Source organism: Habropoda laboriosa, unplaced genomic scaffold (genome assembly GCF_001263275.1).
Source record: "Habropoda laboriosa isolate 0110345459 unplaced genomic scaffold, ASM126327v1 scaffold18, whole genome shotgun sequence".
Lineage (NCBI taxonomy): Eukaryota > Metazoa > Arthropoda > Insecta > Hymenoptera > Apidae > Habropoda > Habropoda laboriosa.
Genome location: NW_017100152.1, coordinates 2461966 through 2488970, shown reverse-complemented (window position 1 = coordinate 2488970; position 27005 = coordinate 2461966). Strand labels below are relative to the sequence as shown.

The following is a 27005-nucleotide window of genomic DNA, read 5'->3' as shown; positions in this document are numbered from 1 at the left end:
ATACCATTTACGAAACATCAAAGTTTCGCATACACGATTAAGTCGCAATTTATTCGTCGTTTAAATGTCATTTGTCAATTTAACGTAATTATTGCTTTCATCGCGAACTATTGATTTCTAATCTGAAGAAACGCGATAAAGAGTGGAAATGAAATAAAATGTAAACAGAATATTGTTGCTTCGTGACTTCATATATTATGATATACATATCGTTACATCTTTATCATTTATCGTTGATAAATTGAATCACGTCGAATGTATTTAAAGGTTCTCCATCAACGACTTGGCCCTTCGCAGTTCTAGAAAAGATACGTAAAAACTATTTATTTCCATTTAGGTTATTCGTTAATATTTCAATTCTCACCTGTCAGTAAGATGTGTACGTCCCTTTTTGAGATATTGACGATTGAGTTTTCGCCATTTCCATCCAATTTCGTCAATTTAAAGGACACCGTAGAGACCGGGGATGAATTATCGCAGGGTAAAACTTGGATCGAGGATAATCGACTGACTGCAAAAGTACACATCTTTTCTATCTTTGAAATTGAAATGGATCAACCAATGAACATTTACAATTAAAAGGAATTGGCAACGGAACCCCGTTCATCGTGCACTTACTTCTTAAAGATTGCGAAGAAAGGGCAGTCGTGATTTGAGGAGAAAATTCTGTATGTAGTTTGGCAAGCGCGGCACTATGTTCACGAGGGAGACCAAGTTGTTGTAATTCACTGCTTAAATCCGCAGCGGAAACAGCATATCGAGCAGACGACGTAAATATCAACTCGAGAGCTGCTACCATAGCTTTTGCATCGTTCAATTCTCCGTGAAGAAGATAGAAAAAGGAATGACAAATAAAAGAAGAGAAAGAGCCAGAAGTTCGTGCGTTATATTAGAAAGGAGGAAATTAATCAAAGTACGACAAATGTATGGAAATAAAAAAATGACGAAAAAACGCGTTAAAGAATAAACTCGTACTTACCAACTTTGGCGTTTTGAGTGATTTTCTTGACTTTTTCCTCCTAAGGAAAGAGAGGGGGGGGGAGAAAGGGAGAGGGAGAGAGAGAGAGAGAGAGAGAATGAAGAAGAATAAAAATTTGTCTACTCTTGGAATGGAACTTGAAAAGCAATTTGAATACCATTTAATTGGGAAAAATCGCCAAGTAAAATAAACAATGGATTGAGGCACACTTACATCGAGATCTTCTTCCGTAAGATACTTTGCGACTGTTAGACCGAGTATTTTGATTTTAATAGATGTCTGCGAAAAAAGAGAAAGAAAAGAAATTGAAAGATGTGATATAGGAGTACGATTATTGTGCAACGTTCGATCGAAATATTCCAACCAAAATAACGATCGTACCATACGCGACAATGTGTTGATTTCGGCCAGCAGCCAATCGGGGCAATCCCCGTCACCTAAAAATCTGAATTTCTACGAAGAAAAATGAGAGATATCAAAATAAATGGTTTTCAATCAATTTCACATATACAGCAGCTTAAGCGTGCTTTACAGTACAGCTATTTCATTGCCGTATTATTGCACATATTTCAGATTATTATGCTTGAGATAATTATTGAGAAGATTATCTTACCATGTTTCACCAATTCGTTTCCAAGTATGTGATGAACCGATGTCTGTAATCTGCAATGAAGGTTCCATAAAGATAAATGTATGAATGACACGTTGCGAACGGCGTGAATAATGAATAAAACTTTACAAGTAAAAAATTGAGAGTTTTTACTACCGTATATACAGTATCGGATAAAAGTATACGTACACCTTATAAAACGGAATAACTGTTTTTCAATTGGACTAACGACTTGAGTTTTTTTAAAAGTTAGAAGGATTAGTTTACTAGATGACAAATGTAAAAAAAATTTTGAACAAATTGAAATTGCGAAGAAAATTGTAAAAGTCACTTTTTACAACTTTTTTATCTGAGCTTGTGAAAATTTAAAACATACGTTTTGTAGATTTATGTCAATTATATACATACTGAAAATTTTTTGTTTAGCATATTTATAAGTGACTTACTCAACATGTACGGACTCAACAATAACCACGACAAATTCGCAATCACCTTCGCGGGCGACTTATTAATATACACAAAAGGCAGTAAACCTTCGAAAATAAAAATACAGCTACAGGACACACTTAACAAAATACAAAACTACTTCCACACGTGGAAGCTAAAAATCAATACAGATAAATGCGAAACAATTCTCTTTAGACCTTACATCTCAAAAATCTCTAACGCAAATACGGACGTACGCAACACACCAAAAACTTCTACCTACATGACACACACAACGCACAGACAAAACCTCAAAACAAAAATATAGTACGATACCTAGGAGTACACATAGACTACAGACTAAACTACTACAACCACGTCAACATACAAATAAAAAAAGCACAGAAAGCATTTACCAGACACAAACGATTATTCTATTCCAAGGAACTAAGTACAGAAACAAGAATCACTTGCTACAAATCCATAATACGACGAATAGTAACTTATGCCTCTCCCATTTGGTTTAACGTCGCTGTGAGCACAATGGAAAAACTGAGGGTTTTCGAAAGAAAATACCTCAGAGCTTGTCAAGTCAAATACAGAACACTGGAGTCAAACTACAGAAAACTAATTAGCAATCACAAATTATACGAATATACAGTAAAGGTTCGGTAAGAGTTCCAAAGTCGGGATCGCTGTGTAACAGCTACGAAAAAGGTGGTAGGTTTCTCAAACTCTTTGTATTTTACCGACACCGACGGACGCAGAAAGAGACAGCAGACAAAGAAGAGAGGGGTACTGAAATTCAAGCCAGTCCTAAAATATCAAACACCTACATATCGGTGAGACAACACTAATATAAAAGGAAAAACTTTTTTGTTTTTTGTGTTTTGCTGATAAAAATTTTACTAACATATTTATGATATTTTTCTGATTAAAATGAGACCAAACACGGTATAATTTGGTTTACATTTAGTTACTTAATAAGAAATTCCACATATACATAATTACGCCCTCCCTATAAACAATTAATACATATTTACATACATCCACACTTTATTATGTCTTTACTATATCTATTAAATATAAGACACCTAAAAAAGATTACATATAAGGATTTATAAAACATTATGGAAAATTCTAAGATGATACATAATTAAAAAATATAGGAGCAATTATAAGAAATTAAATAAATTACAGGATATTACAAAGTTATACAAAATTAAAAAATTACAAAAGGTCAAAAAATTCAAAAGAATTACTAAAATTAATGAAACTAACAAAAAATTACAAAACTACAACTTGCACCTATTTATAATTATACAGAATGCTAACGGATTTACTAGTCAGCATAAAATAGGATTTAAATTCTATTTAAAAAATTGAATGTCATCTTCATTTCCCAAAAAATAATACAAACACAAAAAGTTCACATACGTTGTTATATTATTTGCAAAAAATAGTATCACATTTTTCTCTTTAATTTTTTTCACATATTCATCAAAAACGCTGACTAGTAATTCCGTAATATTTTTAACGTATTAGTAAATTCCAATTGTTCGCAAACTGCTTGCGAACTGCTTGTGAAGAGTCCTGAGTAGTGTAAACGTTAGTAAACGTGCCCTTTAAACTCGTCAAAGGTAAAAAATCGTTTCTTCCTATCCGATAATTGATCAAAGGCAATGCCCCCTTACGAACAATTATCGTGTAGAAGAGTGGCCCATTCGAAAATAACCGGATAGGTTCAGTTCTAGTCTGGATAAATGTTTCCTTTTGGCACATTTATGAGAAATGGTGTAACATTCTGTGATGTAAACAGTGAAATGAAGATAGCGGGCAAAGGAAGATTTGTAACAATATCGTGTTTGGTATCATTTTAATCGGGAAAATCTCACCAATATTTTGATGAAATTTTTATTAACGAAAAATTGAAAATAACAAACTTTTGTAGTTTTGTTAGTATTGTCTCACGGACATGCCGACGCCGAATGCGATAAAGAGATGCCGCGGCCATGTCACATTAGTCGCTTGCCTGGTTCAAGGGTGGTCCCCCCTTGTGGTGGGGATAGACCATGAACATTCATGGCGTAGATCCGAAAGAACTCTTATAGAACTTTTACTGTATGTAGTCCCTTGTCCTAATTATTTCAAGGAATTTCCTGATTATCGACATTTAGTCGAGTTATTTGTCAAACGGTCGGCATTAAACGCGACTAGACGCGTTTAGGCACTTCATACTTACTCGGGTTATGCAACATTTGTATGTACATATGTACGCTTTCTTTCCCGCTTCATAACGTTCTTAACGCTCTGCATGATTCATAACGTGGAAGGAGAGAGCACAATTATTATTATGTACTTAGTGTTGCGTTAAAACGAAACGGGTGGGTGAGAAACGCGAAATATGTATTTTCTTTTATGACAGGTTAGCGACTAACGTGGGACGCATTTCCCTGATGACTCTGGCGACCAACTCCTGAGGCGCACCGAATGAGAAAGAACGAAAACGCAAAAGAACATATACGTATTTACGTATGTATGTATTTACCTACCTACCAGACGGTCATCGAAATGTTTGCGCTGCTGGTTGGCCAGGTAAATTGATGTGGGTTACATTGGTGGCAGTGCAAATTCCCCTAACAATTCTCTGAATCTCTGGGCCGCAACGAGATCTAGACCCGTACGATTCGCCAAGAAACACTATAAATACCGAAGAAACGATCTCTACCGAAGTCATTCCTTGGCTTCGACTAGTGCCGCGACGTCGATATACATAACTATATAGCATAGATATTGCATTCTATCACACAACAGGTATATGTAGGTTCGCTTTAACGTAATCTTGCGTGCGAATCCGTGCGTGAGTGCTCAAGTGTGCTTAGACGTTATATATCAGGTCATCCCATAAGTCGTGTCGCCTCTCATCGCAGTTTATATAAACATCCGTATCTTGTTTCGGCGAACTGTTTATGAAAACTTCTCCCTATGCTTTTCAAGAGGAATCCTCTCGTCAGTCTAAAACGTGCATTCGAAACATTCAGAACGATATTTTCCATTTAAGAAAATTCAAACAACGAGTGTCGACGAAATTCATTTTCGGCATTGTATGCTGTATGAATTTAAAAAAGGCAGTACAGTGAAAAACGCCGTTAAAAATATTTGTGACGTGTACGGTAAAGATGTTTTAAGTGTAAGAAAATGTCAAAGGTGGTTTTGCAAATTTCGAAATCGGGTTTTGGATCTTTCCGATAAACCAGTTTTTTAATTCGAAACCTCAAGAATTTTTTGAAAATGGAATTAAGCGGTTGATTGAGAGATGGGAGAACGTCGTTGAAAACGATGGACAATACGTCGACGATTAAAAGTAAATGTAATATTATTCTATAGTTAAACTCACCGTCAAAAAACGACACGACTTATAGGATGACCTAATACATGCATGAAGTGGCACATTATCCTATGGGCGAAAGGGGCAACTGCCCGGGGCCTCGACCAACGAGGGGGGCCCTAAATCAATCTTTTATAACCCCATTCACGGTACATGGGGCCCTCAAATTCAAAGGGTATAGCAGGATAAAATAGTCAAAAGTGCCCTTGAACCGATTTTACCTGGCAATGCACCATTCGATAGCTTACCAAAAGAAAACATCGTACACCAAGTTTCAACCCCCTATCTCAACCAGGAGGGTAGTTACAGGATAAATCCGAATTTTCGGTTTTTACCACATTTTCCTTATTTAACGGTACGCAAAAATTCTAAGAAAAGTCTAGAACATTGTAGGCATGGTTGTTTATGGCTGTGATTTTCTTCAGATTCTTTAGTTGCAAATCCTAAGTGCAAAAAATCAAAAACGCAAAAAAGTGTCGAAAAATACAGATTTCGGGTTGAAGTTTTTAAGCGACTAGATTTTTACTTTTACAGTAGGTAGATATTAGTATGTCTATTGTCCTCAATTTTTTTCAGATTTTTCGAAAGGGTGCGCCGTAGTTAAAAAAATCAAAAACCGATATTTTCGAGATATTTCGCACGAAAACCTGATGAATACTTTTAATTTTTGCATTCCCTCGATACAGTTAGTGTATTCTGTGATTTTTAATGTCTGTGCATTCGACAGAGTAACGTATAAATGAAGAGAATTAAGTTAATTTCATTAAATTGAAAGTGTATACGCACCTTATCTTATAAAGTATTGAGGACAATAGATATACTAATATCTACCTACTGTAAAAGTAAAAATCTAGTCGCTCGAAAACTTCAACCCGAAATCTGCATTTTTCAATGGTCGTTGGTTTCTCGTAAGAAACTTCATTTTTCAGTGCCCCAAAGAAAATAATTAAGTGGCACGGCGTTTGACCTGACGGGCGAGCTAGCTATGAAACGTTACTGTCTCGCGCAATCCAACGATTAAGAAATGCATAGTCTCTCTAACATTCACTGTGCTTCAAAACGCTTCAAAAGCTTTCTTGTTCGCTCATTACGCGATTACGCAATTGCATTGACTGTAATAACAGTTCAAACACCGCGTGAAATGAAACTTATTTTACTAATGTCACAGTAATTGTTAGCTTTAGATAATATGTATTTAGTATAATACTTTTTTACGCAGCGTTTGATACTTTATTGAAACACGAGAAAAAATATTGGACATAAAAGTGTTAAGATAGTAACAAACGAGCTATTACCTTACATGCCCCCTTGATACCGTGCAACTTTTATCTGAAACATTTTTTCATACTGTAAATAATTTACGAATTATTTGAAGTTGTTCTGTTACGAGAACTCACCCTGTATAATGGAAACGAATATGTCAGCGAAGACGGTTAAACGTTCCGAAGAAACGTATCGACCGAAGAAATCTGTCCGTCTGACTGTAATTAATTGCGTCTCATTGTAATTTTACGCCGATTACTTTGCTTCAGAGGCAAACCTTTTCCTATCTGAATTGTCGAACATAATGTCGAATATTATTCAACCCATTGCCGACGGAGAGGACTACGTATGTACTTACGTAGATATTATAAAATTCTTCTACCTTATTTTCGTATTCGTCGAATGATTTCTTGGTCTTTTCGATTCGATGAAATTTAGAAAAACCGAAACTTGATTACTGCTACTTGGATTTTCTCTAATTGTGCTATTGAACTTGGTCGAAATAACGCGCGATTCTTTGATAAGGTCGAACGGAGGATCACATGATCGATGTGTTAGATTTATCAGTCAGTTAGATATAACAAAAATTAATCTAAAGCCTTACTAGGAAGTATATATTTCTTTTGTATACGTTCGGAGAAATCCGTTTAGCTTTACCACCTCTGTTTAGTAAAGATCTAAATGTTCATGATACGTGACAAAAGGCCCTTCGGTCCCAAGCGGGGTCGTAGACAATATTAGTAGGAGCATTCTCAGTCTGTAGACAGTGCTCTTACCATCAAGTAGAAAAGCGAACCTTCCTTGTGTCTAATAAAAGTTTATAGTTTAAAATAAGGATTATTAATTATTTAACAACCAGTAACTCCCATAATTCAATACGATGTTGTTGCACTCATTCGTTTCGCATGCTTGCCTCCTGTTGAACATCAATCTTGACGCGTATTATGTGTATTACGCAGGACATGAATTTACGATGAAAATGCGCAACATAATTTTTCAGAGCGTGGTGAAAGGAATTTTTAACCGATACACACATGTGCTACCTCTATTTTCACTTTGTCGCCTCTTGTATTCTCAAAATGTCATCGTATTTTATAAAGCAATGATATTCCATGATGTTCTCTGTTAAATAACGACTTTATCGAAAAAAGATCACGTAACTTTTCTTATTTTTTGACCGATGAATTTTTATCGATACACGATAATCTATGAAATGATGCAGATCGCGTACCATATCGTATAGGTTACATAGATATACGGCCACCGTTTGAGACCGCGCCTGGCTACATATCCGGAGAGGTGAATTTTTGAGAATTAGCCGGCGTTCTCTGACTCTGGCTCATTATGCCGTGCGTGCATCAAAGGTAAGAGTGAGAAGTAGGAAGTGCGAGTGAGACAGAATAGGTATTATATAGGTATTATAATAGGTTTAATACAAATATAATCCGATTAAGACCATCTCGTAACAATATAATAAAAACTATTAAAAAAATATATTTTTCTTAATCCGGTAATTCAATACCAGTCGAATCGGATAATAGAGCCAGCAGTTCAAGGAACTGGTAGGGATAATTCGCGGTCATGTTAGCGGACAAATTTTTGGCCATATATACAGACACTACTACTGTTAAGTAAGTACATAAGTATTTACGTGTAAATCCAAAGAAGAACATTCTTCAAAAAATCGTTCTTGATTACGATTTACATTCTAGGCGGCGCTAGTCTTATCATAGTCTGTTACTTATTATATTATGTTAGCAGCGACGATGTATTTGAAGAATCATCGCACGAAATATTGGCAGGGACTTAATCTACACGTGGCCAGAAAAAGAATTTGTAAGAATGTGCAATCCACAGCGTCCAATGATAACTGTACATTCATATGCACATAGTGACTCATATGTAGTAACGGAGTACACGAAAGTTTCGAGATGGCAAGCAACCCGCGACGTGTTGCGTTACTTGAGGAGCTGGCAATGCAGTGCACAAGGTGAGAGGATGCCTTCGGCACAATACTTACCCCAGAACCTTGAAACAGGGTGAACGATACAATTTGCTCATTTGGCCATCCTAATTCTTTAAACATTATTCAGATTTCTCTCGTGTAAAGTAGCCGAATCAACTGCGGAATACAAGTGATTTGTGTTTTCGAGTAAATGTACTATATTGTATACTCATACATATGCATGTCTCGACAATTGCTGCCAAAGAAACGATCACAACGTTTCATTTTGACTCACCAACCTTACGAATAATGAAAGCCGGTTGGAAATTTGAATGAGCCAAGCTAGATATAAGAAGAATGTGAAACTAATCACCGAATTCTCACTTTTTCCACTGTACGCGAATACTTTTTTCATCCGCGATAAAATAATTTTCAACAATTTATACATTCTACGAAACATTTCACTTTTTCGTTCCGTACAGAAATTTCCGAGATTTAAAAAATTTAAGAGTTGCTCGTCGAGTAGTTATTGATATGTTAGAAAGAGACAAGTTGATGATATTTCGATGAAATGTGTTGCGAAGATACTGACTGCGTATGAATATTGAAACGAAGAAATTAAAAGAAGAATAAAAGTAAAATGAGTTGAAATGAGTTAAAAGGAGATGAGAAAAGACGGAAGGGAAGATGCAGGGAGGAGAGAGAGAGTATCAAGCATGAGCAATAATAGCAGGGGTGAAAAGGATGGTTAATAGCCGGGGTTGGTTTTTTGAACCAATCGGAGAGCTCGCTGGCGTACCACGTGCGCGGATATAAGAAGAGCGGCGCGTATCGTTACTAGTCACTGTATATCTTATTTTACCGGAGCTCACAAGTGTCGCGTGTACCACTTACTATCCCATACTTGCATTGGCGAGAGAGCAACGGTGAAGCCAAGGTTTTTTCACTTCACAATATCCCATTAAGCGAACAACTGATAGACACATTCTATTATAGAGGTAAGCGATAGTTCTTCTCTTTCGATCATTCAGCCATGGAAAAAAAATTTCTCATCTGTATTAATTATTAATTCCCATGTAACATATTTGTCGCTAATGAATACACGTGTAATGCGTGAACTAAACAACGATGATAATTAAAAGATACCTTTACTTAATAAAAATAGAAAATATGTAGTTTTGTTCGTTTGTTCGTTATTTTGATTCGTACTAATTCAAGATAAGACTAGATAGTTTCTTTTTCCGAAGCTTTTAACGATCGACAATGATAACCTTCTAGTAGTAGCACCATCATTTCTTACTCTTATAGTGAGAGCGGCACTATTAGGTACATACATACATATCGATCTATCAATAAATCACTTGAACTGCTAAAAAAGAAGTAAAACAATTCTATTTTTCAAACGTAATGTAATGGAACATACGTAATATTTATGATACAATTAAATTACCGGTTTTAATGTCTGATAGGAAGAAACGGCAACGTAGAGTCGCGGCGCGGTATGTGATACCGATGTTAATACATGTGTATTCATCTACTAGAAAGTTAACAGTGTTGAAATGGTCCTTCAATGCAACATTTAAATCGTTCGATGTATATTTTCTGGACGAAGTAAAATTATTTTGATATAAATTGGGTCAACCATGGGATAAGAATAGGCGACAGAAATTGATTCGACATGATAGATTCACATAGAACGTTACTCCCTATGAAAAAATTCAACGCAATCAATTATATTTTGACCATCGAGTATTTGTTTTGAGACACGTAAACGTGAATATTTCGCGAGAAAAGTTCTCCTTCCAATACCGAATGAAGTATCGGACGTAAATGGTTTGTGAAAACGAATAAGTACTTGGATGACAGGTTTGAAAGCGTTCGTTAACTGTTTTAACATGCATGCTGACGAAAATGCACTTTTACTTCCTTCTTCGTACAATCGGAGCTCCATCGTTCGGAGTTTTTTGCAAAAGCATCGATCGACAAAAAGAAAGAATGAAAAAGAGGAAATAAGTTAAAATCATTATTAACTTTGTCATTGTCGTCATCGTTGTCGTCATCGTGCGTATAACTCTATTCAAGAGAGTAATAAACATGTACATATGTACATAGTACACGCTTATATTGTACAAATACCTACATAGTTTCTAAGAGTACAGGTAATGCCACTTTAATAGAAACGTACAATTAGCAGATTATTTTTTCTAAAGAAGATTGCAACGTGCTCCCAGAAATTGTGCTCTTCCATAAAGACTTTATATGTATATGTATAGTGAGTCGCATTAATATTCGGACATTCTTGCATGGTATGCAAGATATTATTCTGTATATTTGTTTATAAGAGTGTTAACGAGTTGGTTTTTTTTTTTATGTATTGAGAAATGATATTATAGTTAGTAAAAACATATTTTATTTATTTAATACACATGGTTAATTTATATAACAAGCAATACACTATATACGTACATATATACACAGGATGATCCACGCAACTGTTACGTGTTATAACTCCGTTACCGGTACCTACAGTTACAGAAAAATGTCAAAGGAGAGAGGTGACTGGTTCAAAGAGCACTATATTCGTAGGACCACGTTTTTTTTAGAAGTGCAATGGTGCAGGTGCAATCAACAATTGCATTATTTTTTTTAATGGAAATGCATACTTTTTAAGCAGATAGATTCCTCTCGTCATTCTACGTAAAAAAGTATTGAGGTATAATGGTGGAAAAAATGAATAGTTATCAAGATATTTTGAAAAATTGTCTTTATTCAGGTAGATGCTGGAACGCTTCTCCATTACACTGTACACATTTCATACAACGTTTCTCAATTATTTTCTTTACTGAGTTAAGGTGATCTCTGGTTATCCCGATTTAAGTACCCTGGATCTTTTTCTATGGTGATATTTAAAAGATAGGATTTATTCAAATCCTATAAATTCTATGGAGGATCTAAAAGAACGAATAATACTGCAGTGTACAACAATAACCGGAGATCACCTTAACTCAATAATGAAAATAATTGAAAAACGTTGTATGAAATATGTACAGTCGCTTTTTACAACTTTTTTATCTGAGCTCGTAATGAAAATTTCATCGAAATTGGTGGATGGAGAAACAAGCGATAGGCATCGAAAGATGTAAGAATCTTCAGATTTATTACAGTTCTAGGCCGAAAGTCGTGAAATAGTGCGATTTTCACAATCCCCCTACATTTTACTGACACTTGTGGAATCGACCCTACATTCTTTTTTTTTTACGTGGAGGTAGGCCGACTCAAGAATCTTCAGATTTATTACAGTTCTAGGCCGAAAGTCGTGAAATAGTGCGATTTTCACAATCCTTAACAGTTTGTAGCTCGTAGCAACATTAATCGATTTCGATGAAATTTTCAGCACGTATATACCAGGTATGTAAATATGAAACCGGAATTTTTGTATAGAAAATACACGTTTATTGTATGAAAATGATTAAAAATATTTTATTCGAAGTATTGCCCATCGCTAGCTATTCATTTTTCCCACCTGTCTGATAATTTGTGGATGCCACGCCAAAAAAACTGTCGCTCTTTGGAGGCAAACCAGTCATCGAGCCATTTTCGTACATTTTCGTAAGAAGTGAAGCGCTGGTCAGAAAGTGCGTGTCCCATCGATGCAAATAAATAGTAATCGGACGGAGCCAAGTCTGGTGAGTAAGCCGCGTGCGAAAGTATTTCCCAACTGAACGCCTCAATTGTTTCCTTGACAGGTTTGGCTGTGTGTGATGGTGCATTATCATGAAGCAAAATCACTTTGCGTTGCCTTTTTTGATATTCTGGTCGTTTTTCACGCAAAGCTTGATTCAAATCGATCATTTGTTGTCGGTAGCGCTCAGTATTAACGGTTTCGCCAGATTTTAGCAGCTCATAATAGATCACACCCTTCTGTTTGATCCCACCAAACACAGAGCATTGTCTTCCGTCCATAGCGATTTGGCCTTGCAGTCGATGTCGGTGGTTCGCCTGGAGCTACCCATGATCTTTTACGCTTAGGATTCTCAATATATATCCACTTTTCATCGCCAGTCACAATTCGGTGAGAAATGACTTTCTTTTGTATCTGGCGAGCAGCATTTCGCAAGTGGTTTTTCGGTTTTCCTGCTGTCTTTCATTCAGTTCATGTGGAACCCATTTTCCCATCTTCTGGATCTTTCCCATGGCTTTCAAACGTATGGAGACGGCTTCTCGTGTCACGTTTAATTGATCAGCAAGTTGTTGTTGCGTTTGAGCGTCATCCTCATCCAACAATGCTTGCAATTCGCTGTCTTGAAACTTTTTCGGTGGTCTTCCACGTTCTTCGTTTCTCACGTCAAAATTGCCACTTCTGAATTTTTTAAACCACTCAAAGCACTGTGATTTACCAAGAGCATGCTCACCGTAAGCTTCGACAAGCATTCGATGCGATTCTGTAGCAGTTTTCTTCAAATGGTAACAGAAAATCAATGCTGTCCGCAAATCGTAGTTTCCAGGCACAAAATTCGACATGTTCAACACTATTGCAAACTATGCTGTTGTATGAAACTTGTATTGTTGTGAGTTGAAAACGTTTGTGAGATGTCAACAAAGACTTTTGGCATCAATGACGTAGTTTGGCGGGAACTACATTGTCAGTTAGGGCCATCTATAGGCAAATTCCGGTATCATATTTACAGACCTGGTAATTGACACAGATCTACAAAACGTGTTTTAAATTTTCATCACAAACCTAGATAAAAAAGTTGTAAACAGTAACCTTTACAATTTTCTTCGCGATTCCCACCAACTGCAATTTTTTCAAAATTTTTTGTACACGTCACCTATTAGGTCGTAACATATGAAATGTCCGATTTTTAGCGGTAAGTTTAAATGATCATAACTTCTTTAATATTAAATTTTATTAATCAAAATAGGAACCATTACATTCCACACATTTTTTCCAATTAGTTAAAAGTTTTTGAATTCCATTTTTATAAAAATTCGGAGGTCTGGTGACAATAAATTGTTGAAAGGCATTTTCGACAGTCTCTTGATTCATAAACGTTTTCTCGTTGAGGAAGTGATTTAAATGTTTGAAAAAATGATAATCAGTAAGCGACAGGTCTGGTAAATATGGTGGATGAGGCAGAGTTTCATATTTTAAGCTATTCAGCTTTTGCACCGTTATTTGTGAAACATGCGGTCGAGCATTATCATGAAGCACAATTGGACCCTTTCGGTTGGCCAATGCTGGTTGTTTTACTCGCAATTTCTGGCGCATTGCTTCAATTTCGGCACAATATTTCTCCGCATTAATTGTTTCACTCGTCCTTAAGAAATTATAGTGAATTACACCTGTTAGGTTTTCTAGAGACGGTTTATGGCACGATCGACCGGGAACGGTTATTTTTGAGTTGAGGATTTTCGTTTATTGCTTGCACGGGTCTAATTACACCCTACGAGGGTCACTAGAATTGCTTTGCTAGATTTTTAGTAATTTGACTAACCATGAATTTCCGAACGGCACATCTGTATGTAACGGTCCGCTTGCCGATTAGTCACCCGGAGGAAATTCCAGATTTTTGGAACTTTCCGCCCACCCCTCGCGACCGTCTCCCACCCTTCCAAGGTGATAGCGCGCTAAGGGCGTACTGGAAGGGCGGTAAAGACGATATTAGACACGCTGATTGGCAAATGCAATCGTTAACCATTAACAAATCAGCGTGTCCCAACAAAAATCCCTCTAACGGACGTCCGAGACGCGACGTCGGACAGTGAATCGTCGAATAGTCGTTGAACCACCACGAACAAGGAGAACCAAGGAGCAACCAGCTCACATCACGCGATACCACAGATCAGTTTTTACAAGTCCCAATCATTTGGGTGGTCCTTCGAACCAGTATCTAGACGGCACAACATCGTGCAAACATCCACAAAGCTCGAAAGTTCATCGCCACAACCACGGGCACTAACAACACCAGCCATTGATCACCATAGTGTGATCATTATCTTCCTTGGATGCAAGGCTGGCTTTGGCATATGACGTGAGGATTCATCTGCATCCAACCATTGGGCAGAACGTCGTCTATTGTCATACAGTATCCACTTTTCATCACAAATGACAATGCGATCCAAAAACGGGTCCCTATCATTTCGGATTAGCAGTGAATTGCATGCTTCTGTCGTTCGTTAAATTCAAGTGGCACCCACTTGTCCAGTTTTTTTCACTTTCCCAATCGATTTCAGGTGACGTGAAATTGTCGTGGGACTTATATACACTGAATTCTTGGGACAAATCTCTAACTGTATGTCGCGTATTTGCTTCAATAGAAATCTGCAACTGATCGTCGTTAATGTACGGCTCTGGTCTTCCGCGTGCTTCAATAAACGAGGCTTTCTTCTCCGGCTTCGAATTTTTGGAACCATCGACGCACTGTACGTTTGTTAACTGTATCATTCCCGAATGCAGCATTTATGTTTCGAGCAGCTGCTGCTGCGTTATGACCACTTTTCCACTCATATAAAAAAAGTACGCGAAAATCACGTTGATTCATGTTTGAATTCATGTTTGAATAAAAGCGAGGTTAGCAACGTAAACAAAACAAATAAAGACAGAATTTGACAAAAAACAGTTTACTCTTGAAGTTGTCATTTTAAAATATCTCCAAAGACAAATATTTACCGAGAAAATAAGGTTTAAAATATTGATACAACAGAATCGGACATTTCGTATGTTACGACCTAATAGTAAACTAATCTTTCTAACTTCTCAAAAAAACTCAAGTCGTTTGGCCCAATTTTAAAAAAGTTACTCTATTTTTAAGGATGTCCACATATTTCTGTCCTTCACTGTATACATAGATATATTAACGGGAGTCACTGTACAACTGATAGTTGTATCTCTATTTTCACACGCTCGTGAAGTACCTAGACACGCACGAATGTCCGGCAAAAGGTATAGCCGGATAAGGGAGTCAAAAATGCCCCCAAACCGAATTTCACTTGCGAACCAAATTTATGCCATGTTCCAATTTTGCATCCTGTCTAGAGAGGGTTGGTAAAGGGCAAAAATGAAAAATCACGTTTTTGCTCAATTTCTCCCACCTTAGTGCATGAAAAATTTAAAAAAAAAATCAGAGATACCTTAACGACAAATACATTAACACTCGGTTAACGAGGCACATATTACACACTTTTTCAGATTTTTAAATGCTCGAACTATGATTATATTTTTTGAGTAAGTATCTTGGCACAAATTATTCTTTTTTGATAAGCTATGCGATAATGACATATCGCAATATTAAATTTGGTTTAGGGGTACTTTTGACCCCCTTATCCGGCTATACACCCTTTGTGGATGTCCGTGGCAACAACCGCGATAGCTGATACACCCGTCGCTTGATAGTTTGCTTATCTTAGCAATTGATCTCTGCCTACTTGGATTCAACCTACAATATTCTTCACATTTCCCCGGAATACATATTTAACGAATAAACAATATGATCATTTCCACAGCTTTTATGTTCAATCCACTTATCCCTTCCTTTAGTCTTCAAAAAATTCTATGGCTGCAAACTGAACACCCATTAAACTGTACATACGCGTTTATGTATGTTCTACAGTAGCCATCTTATTTATTTTATTTATTCTATACCATTTGATAAATTATCGGTATTAGTATCTTATTACTTCTCATTGTACTGTTTTCTTGCACATAAACCATGTGAAAATGGACGCGTCGTTTTTTCAGGTATTACCGCGTTTTCATTATTTTGCGTGTTATCCTTTGCTCAGTAACTACATGATGTTAGCAAGTATATTAAATGAGAAGAATATTTAATATCGTACATGCACACGGTTTACGACGCGCCCCCTCTTTTATGTTGATACGTACATATGTATGTATTTTCAGAATGTCTACCGAAGAAGGTGTGTTGCGTTAGGTGTTAATAAGAATGTATCGTATCTGTACGGCGAACCGATTATTTCATTCGCACGATTGCTTTCCATTAATTACTTTGTATTTCTTACAAGACGATTCGTTTCAGAAATGTTGCTGTTCCTTTCAATGGTTTCTCTTTTAATACGTGCAATCGTAGCAAATCCCGAAATTGACGATGGCACTTCGTCGGACATTACAATGCATGAGAATGGAAATAACCACATGATAACCATCGATAATCGTACTCGACAATTTTTAATAGATATATCGAAAATATGGAAGGGCGAATCGTTGACAGGGAAGAAGAGAAGTAAAGAGAACAGTGATCCAAGTGTCGCTGTATCAGGTGAGAACCCCTCTTCCTCTCTTCCTCGACTATTCTTTGCAAAAAAGATATTTTCAATCCTTTATTTTCGTCATCATCGAGCAGCAGATTCGAGCCAGATGAAACTCGAAGAGAAGAGAAGAGAAACAGTAGATTCGTGGCTTGATTTGCCTAGGCAAGACAAGGTGAGTGGATGTTACGTATCACGCGAAACTTTCTCTGGTCATTATCCGAATCGTCATTATTCCAATAAGCAACTAGATGATCGATTAACGATTAGCGATGGTTTTCGAAAGGGATTTCCGATAGCTTCTCAAGGGAGGACGAATCCTTGGCTTTACTGGTGGGCTGACAAGAGACTAAGCCTCCATAGACCTAGCTTTTCTAATATTCGTAGACCGATACGCGTGCCATTCAACAGTTGGGGTGGTAAACGAACAGAAGGAAATGTCGATTTGCAAGCGAAACGAAACAAAGTTACGTACGATCGATCTGATCAAGATACATCCGTTGATGTATTTAACGGTGTTAAGAGGGTGGCTGAAATGGGGAAAATCAGATGGAACAGTTGGGGTGGAAAGAGAGCGGACAGGTCGGCCGGTCGAAAGCAATTTCTACTACTATTGGAGAATCCTAAAGACAGTGTTTTGGATATAACAAAAGGTCAGTTGTACTGGAGGCATCATAGAGTGGGAGATCGCGGTGAAATTGGCAATTTGAACGTTAACGCTTGCTTTCAAGACGACAATGACGACGACGAGGTCGGTTCGACTGGCAAAGGAAGAAACACTGGTGGCGATAAGCATGTGATTCAAACGAAAAATGAGATATCTGCTATGGATGGATGGAACTGGAATGGAAAACGCGCCGACACCTTCCCCTATCCAATTTCCTTTTACCACACATCATTATATAATGACACGGGCAAGGATGATTACACGATAATGGAAGAGATTACCAACGATAATGACTGGTGGTCCATACTTGAAGTTCTTTTATTTTCTCTTTCGGATTTATTTGAAGAAAACTTTTTATCTAATCATTTGCGTTATCGTAGGTTAACATCGGTGGTTGACAAGAGAAGCAAGCAAGACAAACAATACTTCGATCCATGGGGTGGGAAGAGAAGTCTGAACACTTACACCTTTCGATACGGAAATAAATATTTGGCGGTGCCTGCTTACTCGGCAAAAGGTGAAAAGCCTTTCTTCCCATAAGTAAACAAAAACCAATTATTACACCGATCTTTTATCAAATCGATATTTAATTAAACCACTTTCAATCAGGCAAATTCATCGAACATTTCACCTTTTTTTCGTGTTTCTTTTTCGTTTCTTTTTTTTTCAACAGTTTGAAATATTCAATTTTTCTTATCTTTTACGATAATACTTGTCAGACAGTTCCTATTTTTCAAACAAATTTAACCGATTTAATCCTGAGAGTAAGTGGCAGCGTGAGTAAAAATTGGTTCTGTATTGAATATTTCTAATGGAAAATATCGGGCGATATAAATGTCGATTAATTAATAGCATGTCTAAATAAATACTTGGTTGAATGAATTTCCTTTATGCATTGTACACGTGTTTTTTACGTAGGTAGATAAATAGGTACGTTCATACGTGCGTACATAAGCATTTACTTCATGCTGTTCGAAATCTGATGTACATACTAAAGAAAATATTAAATACGTTTGTTCAATGTTTCTTTGCTTTTATTAAAAATATTACATACCTGCGGAGAGTAGAAATGATAGTTAAAAAATATGTTGACAGGTCCACGTGTACAGGTTAGGAAGTTTCGACCGCTGTGTTGCGTACAATAACATTGCAAGGTGGCCAACTTTACGGAAACGTAACGTGTAGCGTTTTGTTTTGATGCATAGTACTTACATTCATATATATGTCGTTTAATTTTAGGTTCAGACATTTTCTATGACTTTACTTTAATAAAATAAACTTGGAACAGAACATGTTACAATGTCTTTTAACATCACCATGGATAATAACTGTATGCCATTTTGACATGATAGGTAGTATAACATTTTCTATCTAAATTTCCTAACCTCCAATACTTTGAAATTTAGTTTATTACTATATGTACATACATAAATATGTAGTTCCTTAATGTCCTCCGTTCTCATTCTATGACATATATAAAATAATGAAATTTCGCATACTCTGCTGTTACTCTTTTACATTTTATTGGTTTCAAAAGGGAAGAAACAAAAGTACTGTGTAATAAAGATTAGTTTGTTATATGTTTCAATTCTTTACTCTAAGCATCTTTATGTAGATAAATTACATTTGCTTGAAACTTTGTCGATTAGCCTTTCACCAGAATGAAGTAAAGGAGAAAATCCAATTTATCGCATACTTTAACTAATATGAATTCTATGTAAGTCATATAACGTGTTAGGTAATAAACTTCAAAAATGGTAATAATGTTAATATATATAAACACAAACATACATTCAGTTGTGGACTACTTTGTCTGAAACAAGAAGAAAGTAGAGGTACTGGTGTGATCGATTAACAGAATCAATTGCTTTCATTGATATGTATTTGTTTAGATGTAGGTACATAGACATACATTTTATCTAGTGAATAGTAAGTGACATATACGTGTTAAATCCCTTAGATTTCACATATGTTTCTGTATGCCTTATGCATTCTCTTCCACTTTCGTCATTCAACAACGATGAAATAATGCAAAGTTCGAATATTTGATCCATCAATCACGGTATTACACGTTTCAAAATGTAAAAATAAGGTCGAGTGTAAACGAAAAAATTCGAACATACAGATTTAGAGGTAATAAGATTATGTACACGTCGATTTTGGTTTTTGTAAGAATTTGTCAAAAATATCCTGGTTTTCTTTTCTTTCTTCAAATTCATTTACTTTGCGTTTGTTGCGATCCATCGAAGGAAATGTGCCAATGAAATTGCTTATTGAATTCCATTTTTTTTCTTCTCCTTTCTTTCTCTACTTTTACTTAAAAATTCCATTTGTGAGGCGACGAGGTTGGTATTAGACGATTAACGTATGATGATAACTAATTGCAAGATTTCTTTGTACATACATACATATCGACGACTTAACTTTCAGAGAAAAATAGAACTCTCATCTAATCTCGGTTTTGATTTAGCTGTTCCACATCTGTATTGTTCGCTCGTTTCAAATTGCCTGTGTTGATCAATTGTCAAAGAAAAAAGGAAGAGAAAAAAAAAGAAAAAGACATTCCAAACTATTAAAGAATTACCAATATACTGGGTGTATCTGGTAACTGGGATAGGCTATAACTCTGTTCTAAGTGAAGATAGAGAAAACTCGTAGAGGAAAATTTTGCACTGTTCAACATGCTGTATCATACTACCGTACTAGTTTTTTTCGCATATGCACCGGTGTAGTTGCAAAATGCAATTACACTTTTCCTTTTAAATGGAATTCTATAATTACTTTTTTTTTTACATAAATCGATTTCCCGTGTCATTTTACGTATAAAAAGTATGAGGAGAGTTCATTGAAAACTCCATACTTTTCGAGATATTTTGCTTTCTTTAAAAATTCACAATAAATATTCGAACGTTTTACCGCTACATTCTAAACATTTTCTTATCCTTTTCTTAATGTTTTTCATTACATTATTTAATTGTTCAGCACTGATACTTAAACAATTTTTCGTGATTCTCTCCTTTAACTCACCTATAAAAATAGCAATAATTTATTTGTAACTTTTAGCTTCTGTGGATGAATTAAAGGAAAGAATCACGAATAATTGTTTAAGTATCAGTGCTGAACAATTAAATAATGTAATGAAAAATATTAAGGGAAGGAGAAGAAAATGTTTAGAATGTAGCGGTAAAATGTTTGAATATTTATTGCGAATTTTCAAGGAAAGTAAAATATCTCGAAAAGTATGGAGTTTTCAATGAACTTTCCTCATACCTTTTACACGTAAAATGACACGAGAAATTGATTTATGCAAAAAAAAGAAAAAGAATTATAGAATTCCATTTAAAAGGAAAAGTGTAAATGCACTTTGCAACTGCAGAGCGTTAAATTGCAAACCTTTCCTCTTCAATTTTTCTTTAATTTCACTTGGAACCGAGTTATATATAACCTGTCCCAGTTACTAGATACACCCGGTATATATATATAGTAAATAATGTGCCTTTCACAGATGTACAATGCAATGGAAAATGAAATTTTAGCTTCAGAACTCAACATACATTTTGGCAATGTATACATGGGACAATATGATGACATCAAGGATAATCCATCTAATCCATCGATAGAAAAAGACGCGCGTCATCATTTTCTACTCTGATATTTATCGATCGCCACAGTATATAATACACGTTTAAACGAGAAGACTAGTTTTACACAGTGATTATTTGTTGTTGTCGCTATTCTTGTCACCAACAGGAGCAGCAGTATTCCCACTAAGTACCTGAAATGAAAAAAATTATTCACATCGTTGTTGTTGTTGTTATTATTATTACTATTGTTATTAGTGGTAGTAGTAGTAAGAGCAGCAATATTACTATTGTTCACGACCTTGTTGCGCACCACAAAGGAACAGACAAACTCTGGGTAAAGTTTTGGAGTAATCGAATTACCTAATAATAACATTCACGAATCTCTTAATTCGTACGTATCCTTTGAATGTCACAGAGGAATGCATTAAAAGACGGCTTGTCCTTGTCCAATAGTTTGCAAAGTCGACGATTTTTTACCCCTGACCCCTACAAATTTACCACGGAATTCCCATCGTGGATTCTTTTTACCTCTAACACCAAGATATCTGAGGGGCGATCGTTTTTCAATTTCGTACGCGGCCAAATCGTTTCTTCGATTACTCATTAGATTATCTGTTTAAAATAACGAAAGACATAATTGTTATTTCGTTGGATCGTTACACACGTATTTACCTACCTTGATAACCCATCGTCGTTCTTGCAATGCTCGAATTAGGCCCATAAATTTTTGTTGCGTCCCGCTTATCTCTCATCCCGTGAAAGCCCATTCGAGCCCCTTTCAACAATTCGCTACCACCTTCGATATCTTGAAAATCCATATCGCTTTTTTTGTAATCACCGCCGAACGGATTGATCGAATAATCTAGGTAATTGTCGAACGTATCTTGATTACCTTGCACCCCCTGCGACATTTGTTTTACGCATCATTTAGAAAATTTGCATCGATTGCGAGATAAGTTGGGGCTTACATGAATATCGAGATCTCCGAGTGCGTCAAGAATCATTTTCTTGCCTCTCGTCCCTTGGAATCCCATTGGAGCTCTTTTCTCCCACTCCCTCAGAAATTCCTCCTTATCACGAATATTTCGATATTCATCCATCGAGAGCATTTTCTTTTCGTAATCTTCCGGATAATCGTCCTGATATGTTTCCATGCCCCTTAAATCTTGGAATAATCCCATTGTACTCCTCTTTTTAAGTTCATTCAATATCTATAGGAGTACGTACGTAGATACAAATGAAAAAAATCGAAATACATGTTAAGTCGCGTCATGAGAAACAATTTCTTTTCGTTTTAATAAACACGCGTAGTCGTCGACGTCATCGTCACGTCATTTACGAATTCGTTTACCTGTTCGAGGGATTTTTTCCCTCTCATTCCTTGAAATCCCATCGGGGCACGCTTGTAATATTCATCCTCTATCGATGTCTTCTTCCCTCTCATACCTTGAAAACCCATCGGTGCTCTTTTCTCGTAGTCCTCGAGCAAGTAAGTATCTTGAAAGTCGTTTGCTAAATTGTTCTTTTTCCCTCTCATACCTTGAAATCCCATTGGTGTACGCTTGTTGGTATCCTCCGTAAGGAATTCGTTTTCGACAGGAACGAACGCTGGGATTTTTTTCCCACGCATACCCTATATGCAGAATTTACGCATCATCGTGTATATTGCATTTGTTCGCTTGAAAAAGTAGGCACTATTCGAGAGGAAATAAGGATATACATAAGTTATACCTGGAAACCCATGGGTGCTCGTTTCGAAAGTTCTTCGTGGTCCGTAGAGATGACACTTTTTTTCCCACGCATTCCTTGAAATCCCATAGAGACACGTTTGTCGGGGAGAACATTGCCTGACACTTGGAGAGACTGTTGGGTGAATAGAAACGTGATCGAAACCATCAGCAAAAGCATCGAGCGAGTGATCATTCTGCAACAGAGAAAGGTATATCTACTGCAGTTTATTACTTTTTTCAGTTTCTGTTAGAAAAAACGTAAAATTCTGGGGGTGAAAAAGAGTGAAGTTCGTGAGAGAAAGAAAATCTGTCAGTTAGCTAACTGACAATGTGATCTACATCCTATGTGTCACGAGTGAAATGGGATTTAATGTAGGCGGTGCGGCCTAGATTAAGATCGACAGTGAAAAGAATCGATTCGTGAGCGTTCTTTTTTTCACGACACTCTCATGAATGTGAATTTCGATAGGCGTGTGAATGCTCGGTAGTTTGAGCGTGATTCATTGAGTGGTGGTAAAGGTTTAACGCGACGTTCGAAGTGGTGGCGACGAAGAGTGTTGGAGTAGATGCGCGAATGAATCGGGAATTCTCATTGAGCAGCACGTCGCGTCTCATCGTGGTAGTAGCCACTGTCACGGGTATCGCTTGAGCAAGTAAGTAAACGATGCGGTAAACCGCGTCGATCGTATAGCTTGATTAAAACGCCTCTGGACATCGTGCCTCGTAGCACCTCGTTGCTCTCGTGTACTCTATCTTCTGTCATCGTTTCTACGTGTTTGAAATTTACAGTTTCATTTCGTTTAACTTGTTACCGCAACAGTTTCTGCCTCCGCGTTTCTTTATGCTTACAACAGGATGATCCTTTGCGAGCAAAGAGTTTCGCAACCAGTCTTTTTAAAAGGGAACAAGTTGCTCGTTCTACGTACTTAGGTACATATGATATATTTCGCAAATGTTCGGTACATGCTCGATACGCAATTACCGCGCGAAAGTTGCTTCCATTACGTATAATGTTTGTTTGGTGCGTGAGATCTACGGATAATGGTAAAATTGGTGGAGACGTGAACATTAATCGGTAAAAGAGTATCGCGAACCATCGAGGTCATCAGCTGCTTGTTGGCTGACGTGAAGTAAACGAAGCGAGGATTTCCCGACTCGATAAAGAGACCGATAGCAGGAGGAGGAGGGGGAGAAGCAGAGGAAAAGGATAGATTGGCAGGTATTCGGGTGGCGGGGAGATAAGGGAGTACACCGGGGTTGCTTCAGGTGGTGTCGTATAGATTCTGTGTGTGTGTGGTAAGTTAGCTTTTCTTCACAGGTTGCTTGGTCGGTCACTCGTGTAATCGTGTTACGAACGAGCCTTCTCCGTACTTCATATACGCAAGTACATATGTAGTTTCTCTTAAAATCGATGATTCGCATATCCAGCAAACTTTCTTCTAAAACACAATTGGCTAACGACAAGGATAAAAGTGTTAATTCACGTTCTGGTTGTTAGAGTTGCGCAGGTTTATCGGTCTCGGTAAACTAGCTAAGCACTTTAACCGACTTGATTTCACAATCGCGAAAAAACTGAGAATCTTGTACATTGAAGATAAACGATTCAAATAGAATTCGAATCATGTACGTGTAAGTACATACGTATAGTCGAGTATGATATTTTGAATAAAACTAGCTAGGTATATATTGAGATGATTTTTTTTCAACGAAGGTGAAATAAAAATAGCTACGATCACTGCACGGTGAGCTGCGTTGCAATTTACAGCTGCGCATCGAGGTTGAATGGGGACGGAGCTCGATCGGATGAGATGGAGGGGGCTGGGGAAGAGGATCATGTTGGAGAGGTGTGTAGGGAGAAGATGGGAAAAGATGGGGAAACACGCAAAAACCAGTCCGAAACGGTTTCGAATCGTTACTCTTTTTCTCCTCCTGCTTCTCCTCCTCCTCCTCCTCCTCCTTCTCCTCCTTCTCTTCCTTATCCGGTAATCAATCTTTTACGTTTTAACATTCTTCGTCACGAGAAAGCCAAGGATGACCTTTACCTTTACCTTTACCTTTACCTCTACCTCTGCCTCATCATCCACCTCAACCTCTACTTCTAACTTTAACTTCAACTTTACGCGCCTTTAAAAATGACAAATACACAAATGTATCTGTCCGATTCTAAACGGGTGAAGAACGAAAGCAGTAGGTACTCTAATTCTTTTTCTTTGGAGGCGGGGATTGCCGTTTGTGAACGTTTGTGCACGAAGAAAAAGTCGAAAAAATTTATAGAAGAGGAGGAAAAAGAAAAATATATGGGCATTTTGAAAAATAACGCAGTATCTTTTGAACATTTCCGTGGATGAACATAACGCTATTGTCCCGAAGAATCGGTACGTTCGCTTGAATGGAAAACGTAAATACTAGCACGTTGTAAAAATACTAGGTCGATCAGATATCAGGTACAGGAAGGTTAAAGCACTGGCGGTTGATTCGATTCCATTTAGTTAGACGGTCGCATGCATCTCGCAATGCTACCTGATATTTCCTTGCGGAGAACGGATATGTTTTGATAAAGCAATTTCGATACCTGTCCGATATTATTATTCCATGTAACGAATGTACTAATAATTCCCTTTAATACGAACTTGCTAATTGGACTTCGGAAAGTCCTGAAAAAATTTTAATTTCCAATGACCTTTTAGAGTATCGATAATCGGATTCTTACGACACGGCGAGCTTGTCATTACATAGCGGAATCGTTAGTTTTTTCGTTTATTCGGCGCCGCTATCGCAGCCACATCGAGTATTACAGAAAATTTTACCAAAACAAGCATAATAATGCCTTTCTGATTAGTTTAACGATTTTCGAAGTTGGTCGCGTTCAAGAAGACGGAAAAAAACCAGTGGAAGGAAATACGTAGTACGTATGTATGTACATACCTACTGTTCTCACGTTTTGCGCTCCCTTTCGGTGATTGCAGAAAAGTCAGCCAATGTAATATCCACATGTACGTATATACTTATGTACGTACTTCGTATACATATTTTGTATAGAATTGCGTGATTGCATGCTTTCGGTTGGAGCTAATTCGTTCAACTTGCTTCGATTATTTGAATTCGCACCGAAAACAGGATTCAGCTTGGAGCAGAGCGTACTCTTTAAAGATTTCGCGTTGAAACGATGGAACTGTGTGCTTGAAAAGTGTCACGAGCCACGAGAGAAGGAAGTTGGAAAAAGGGAGGAGCCGAGCGTCCAGGGAAAGCTGAAAAAAAAGGAAAAAGGGATTGTAACAAGGCAAACAGTCATCGAGATTACTATTATAGAGAACTGGATAATGATAAATTACAAAAGCGGGGAAAAGCTTTTATGCGCGATAATGAGGTGATTTTGTTTCGTAAATTCGTTGAATCTTTACGTTTGATTTATATAGGAGTATATCGTCGAATCCAATAGAGGACACTGCAAACCGTGAGGATCGTGGCGATTTCGATCGGTCGTCTTTCGATCAACCTTAGAACATCTTCTTTGAAACCGCTAATTCTTTCGAGAGTGTCGTCGATGAAGAGATTTCTCGAGCGAGAATCTGGCATATTTAATAAAGCTGAGAATATCACCGTTTTCTCTACATTATTCGTCAGTCTGATTTACGACTGTTTCATTGGCAACGCGAAATTTGACCAAGTTCACAAATATCTCGATGCGACTGAATTGCTCGGAAATTGTATCTAATCACCGTTCTACTGTGCTATGTACACTACGGGCCAAAAATTTGGAATCACTTGCCGATTTCTACCAAAATCGAATATGCCGGTAAATTTTGGAATGATCCATCGTTAATATATCAGATGTTAACAAGTTGAATTATACTTTAAGAGATTTCAGCATTTTCTTATGTCCATAATATTATTATATAATTCATACACCCAGTTTAAGGTAACGCTTGGAATGAACTTTTCTACTGCCGGGAAAGATACTCTGTTTTCGCTTTATATAGGAATTCGCGATTCTTTTGTTTACCAATAAGCGTCGAATATTACAATATTAGATTCCAATTGGCGGGTCCGGGGGCCGAGAAAATGTATAAATCGGACATTTGTTATACCATTCTCGTATTCTCGTGAACGAAGGCGTTGAAACGTGATCAGCAGCTAAAATTTTA

At 37.0% G+C, this 27005-nt stretch overlaps 2 protein-coding genes across 2 annotated transcripts in view; both read right to left on the bottom strand.

Moving 5' to 3' along the window:
- Nucleotides 1-261: 261 nt before the first annotated feature.
- Nucleotides 262-8752, bottom strand: LOC108575259 (COMM domain-containing protein 4). The gene is made up of 7 exons (XM_017938008.1): nucleotides 8687-8752; nucleotides 1361-1432; nucleotides 1193-1258; nucleotides 980-1019; nucleotides 619-819; nucleotides 365-511; nucleotides 262-299 (listed from the first exon to the last, which is right to left on the bottom strand). Exons 1-7 carry the CDS (start codon nucleotides 8750-8752, stop codon nucleotides 262-264), a joined length of 630 nt encoding a protein of 209 aa, XP_017793497.1.
- A 12464-nt stretch (nucleotides 8753-21216) lies between these two features.
- LOC108575678 (tachykinins) overlaps nucleotides 21217-27005 on the bottom strand; it is a 21066-nt gene continuing 15277 nt past the window's right edge. The window contains exons 2-7 of the mRNA XM_017938543.1: nucleotides 22862-23054; nucleotides 22482-22763; nucleotides 22099-22341; nucleotides 21807-22032; nucleotides 21491-21742; nucleotides 21217-21321 (exon numbers count right to left, since the gene is read on the bottom strand). Coding sequence (XP_017794032.1) covers nucleotides 21555-21742; nucleotides 21807-22032; nucleotides 22099-22341; nucleotides 22482-22763; nucleotides 22862-23053 — 1131 coding nt within the window. The 5' untranslated portion in view covers nucleotide 23054 and the 3' untranslated portion in view covers nucleotides 21217-21321; nucleotides 21491-21554. The remainder of the gene's footprint in view (nucleotides 21322-21490; nucleotides 21743-21806; nucleotides 22033-22098; nucleotides 22342-22481; nucleotides 22764-22861; nucleotides 23055-27005) is intronic.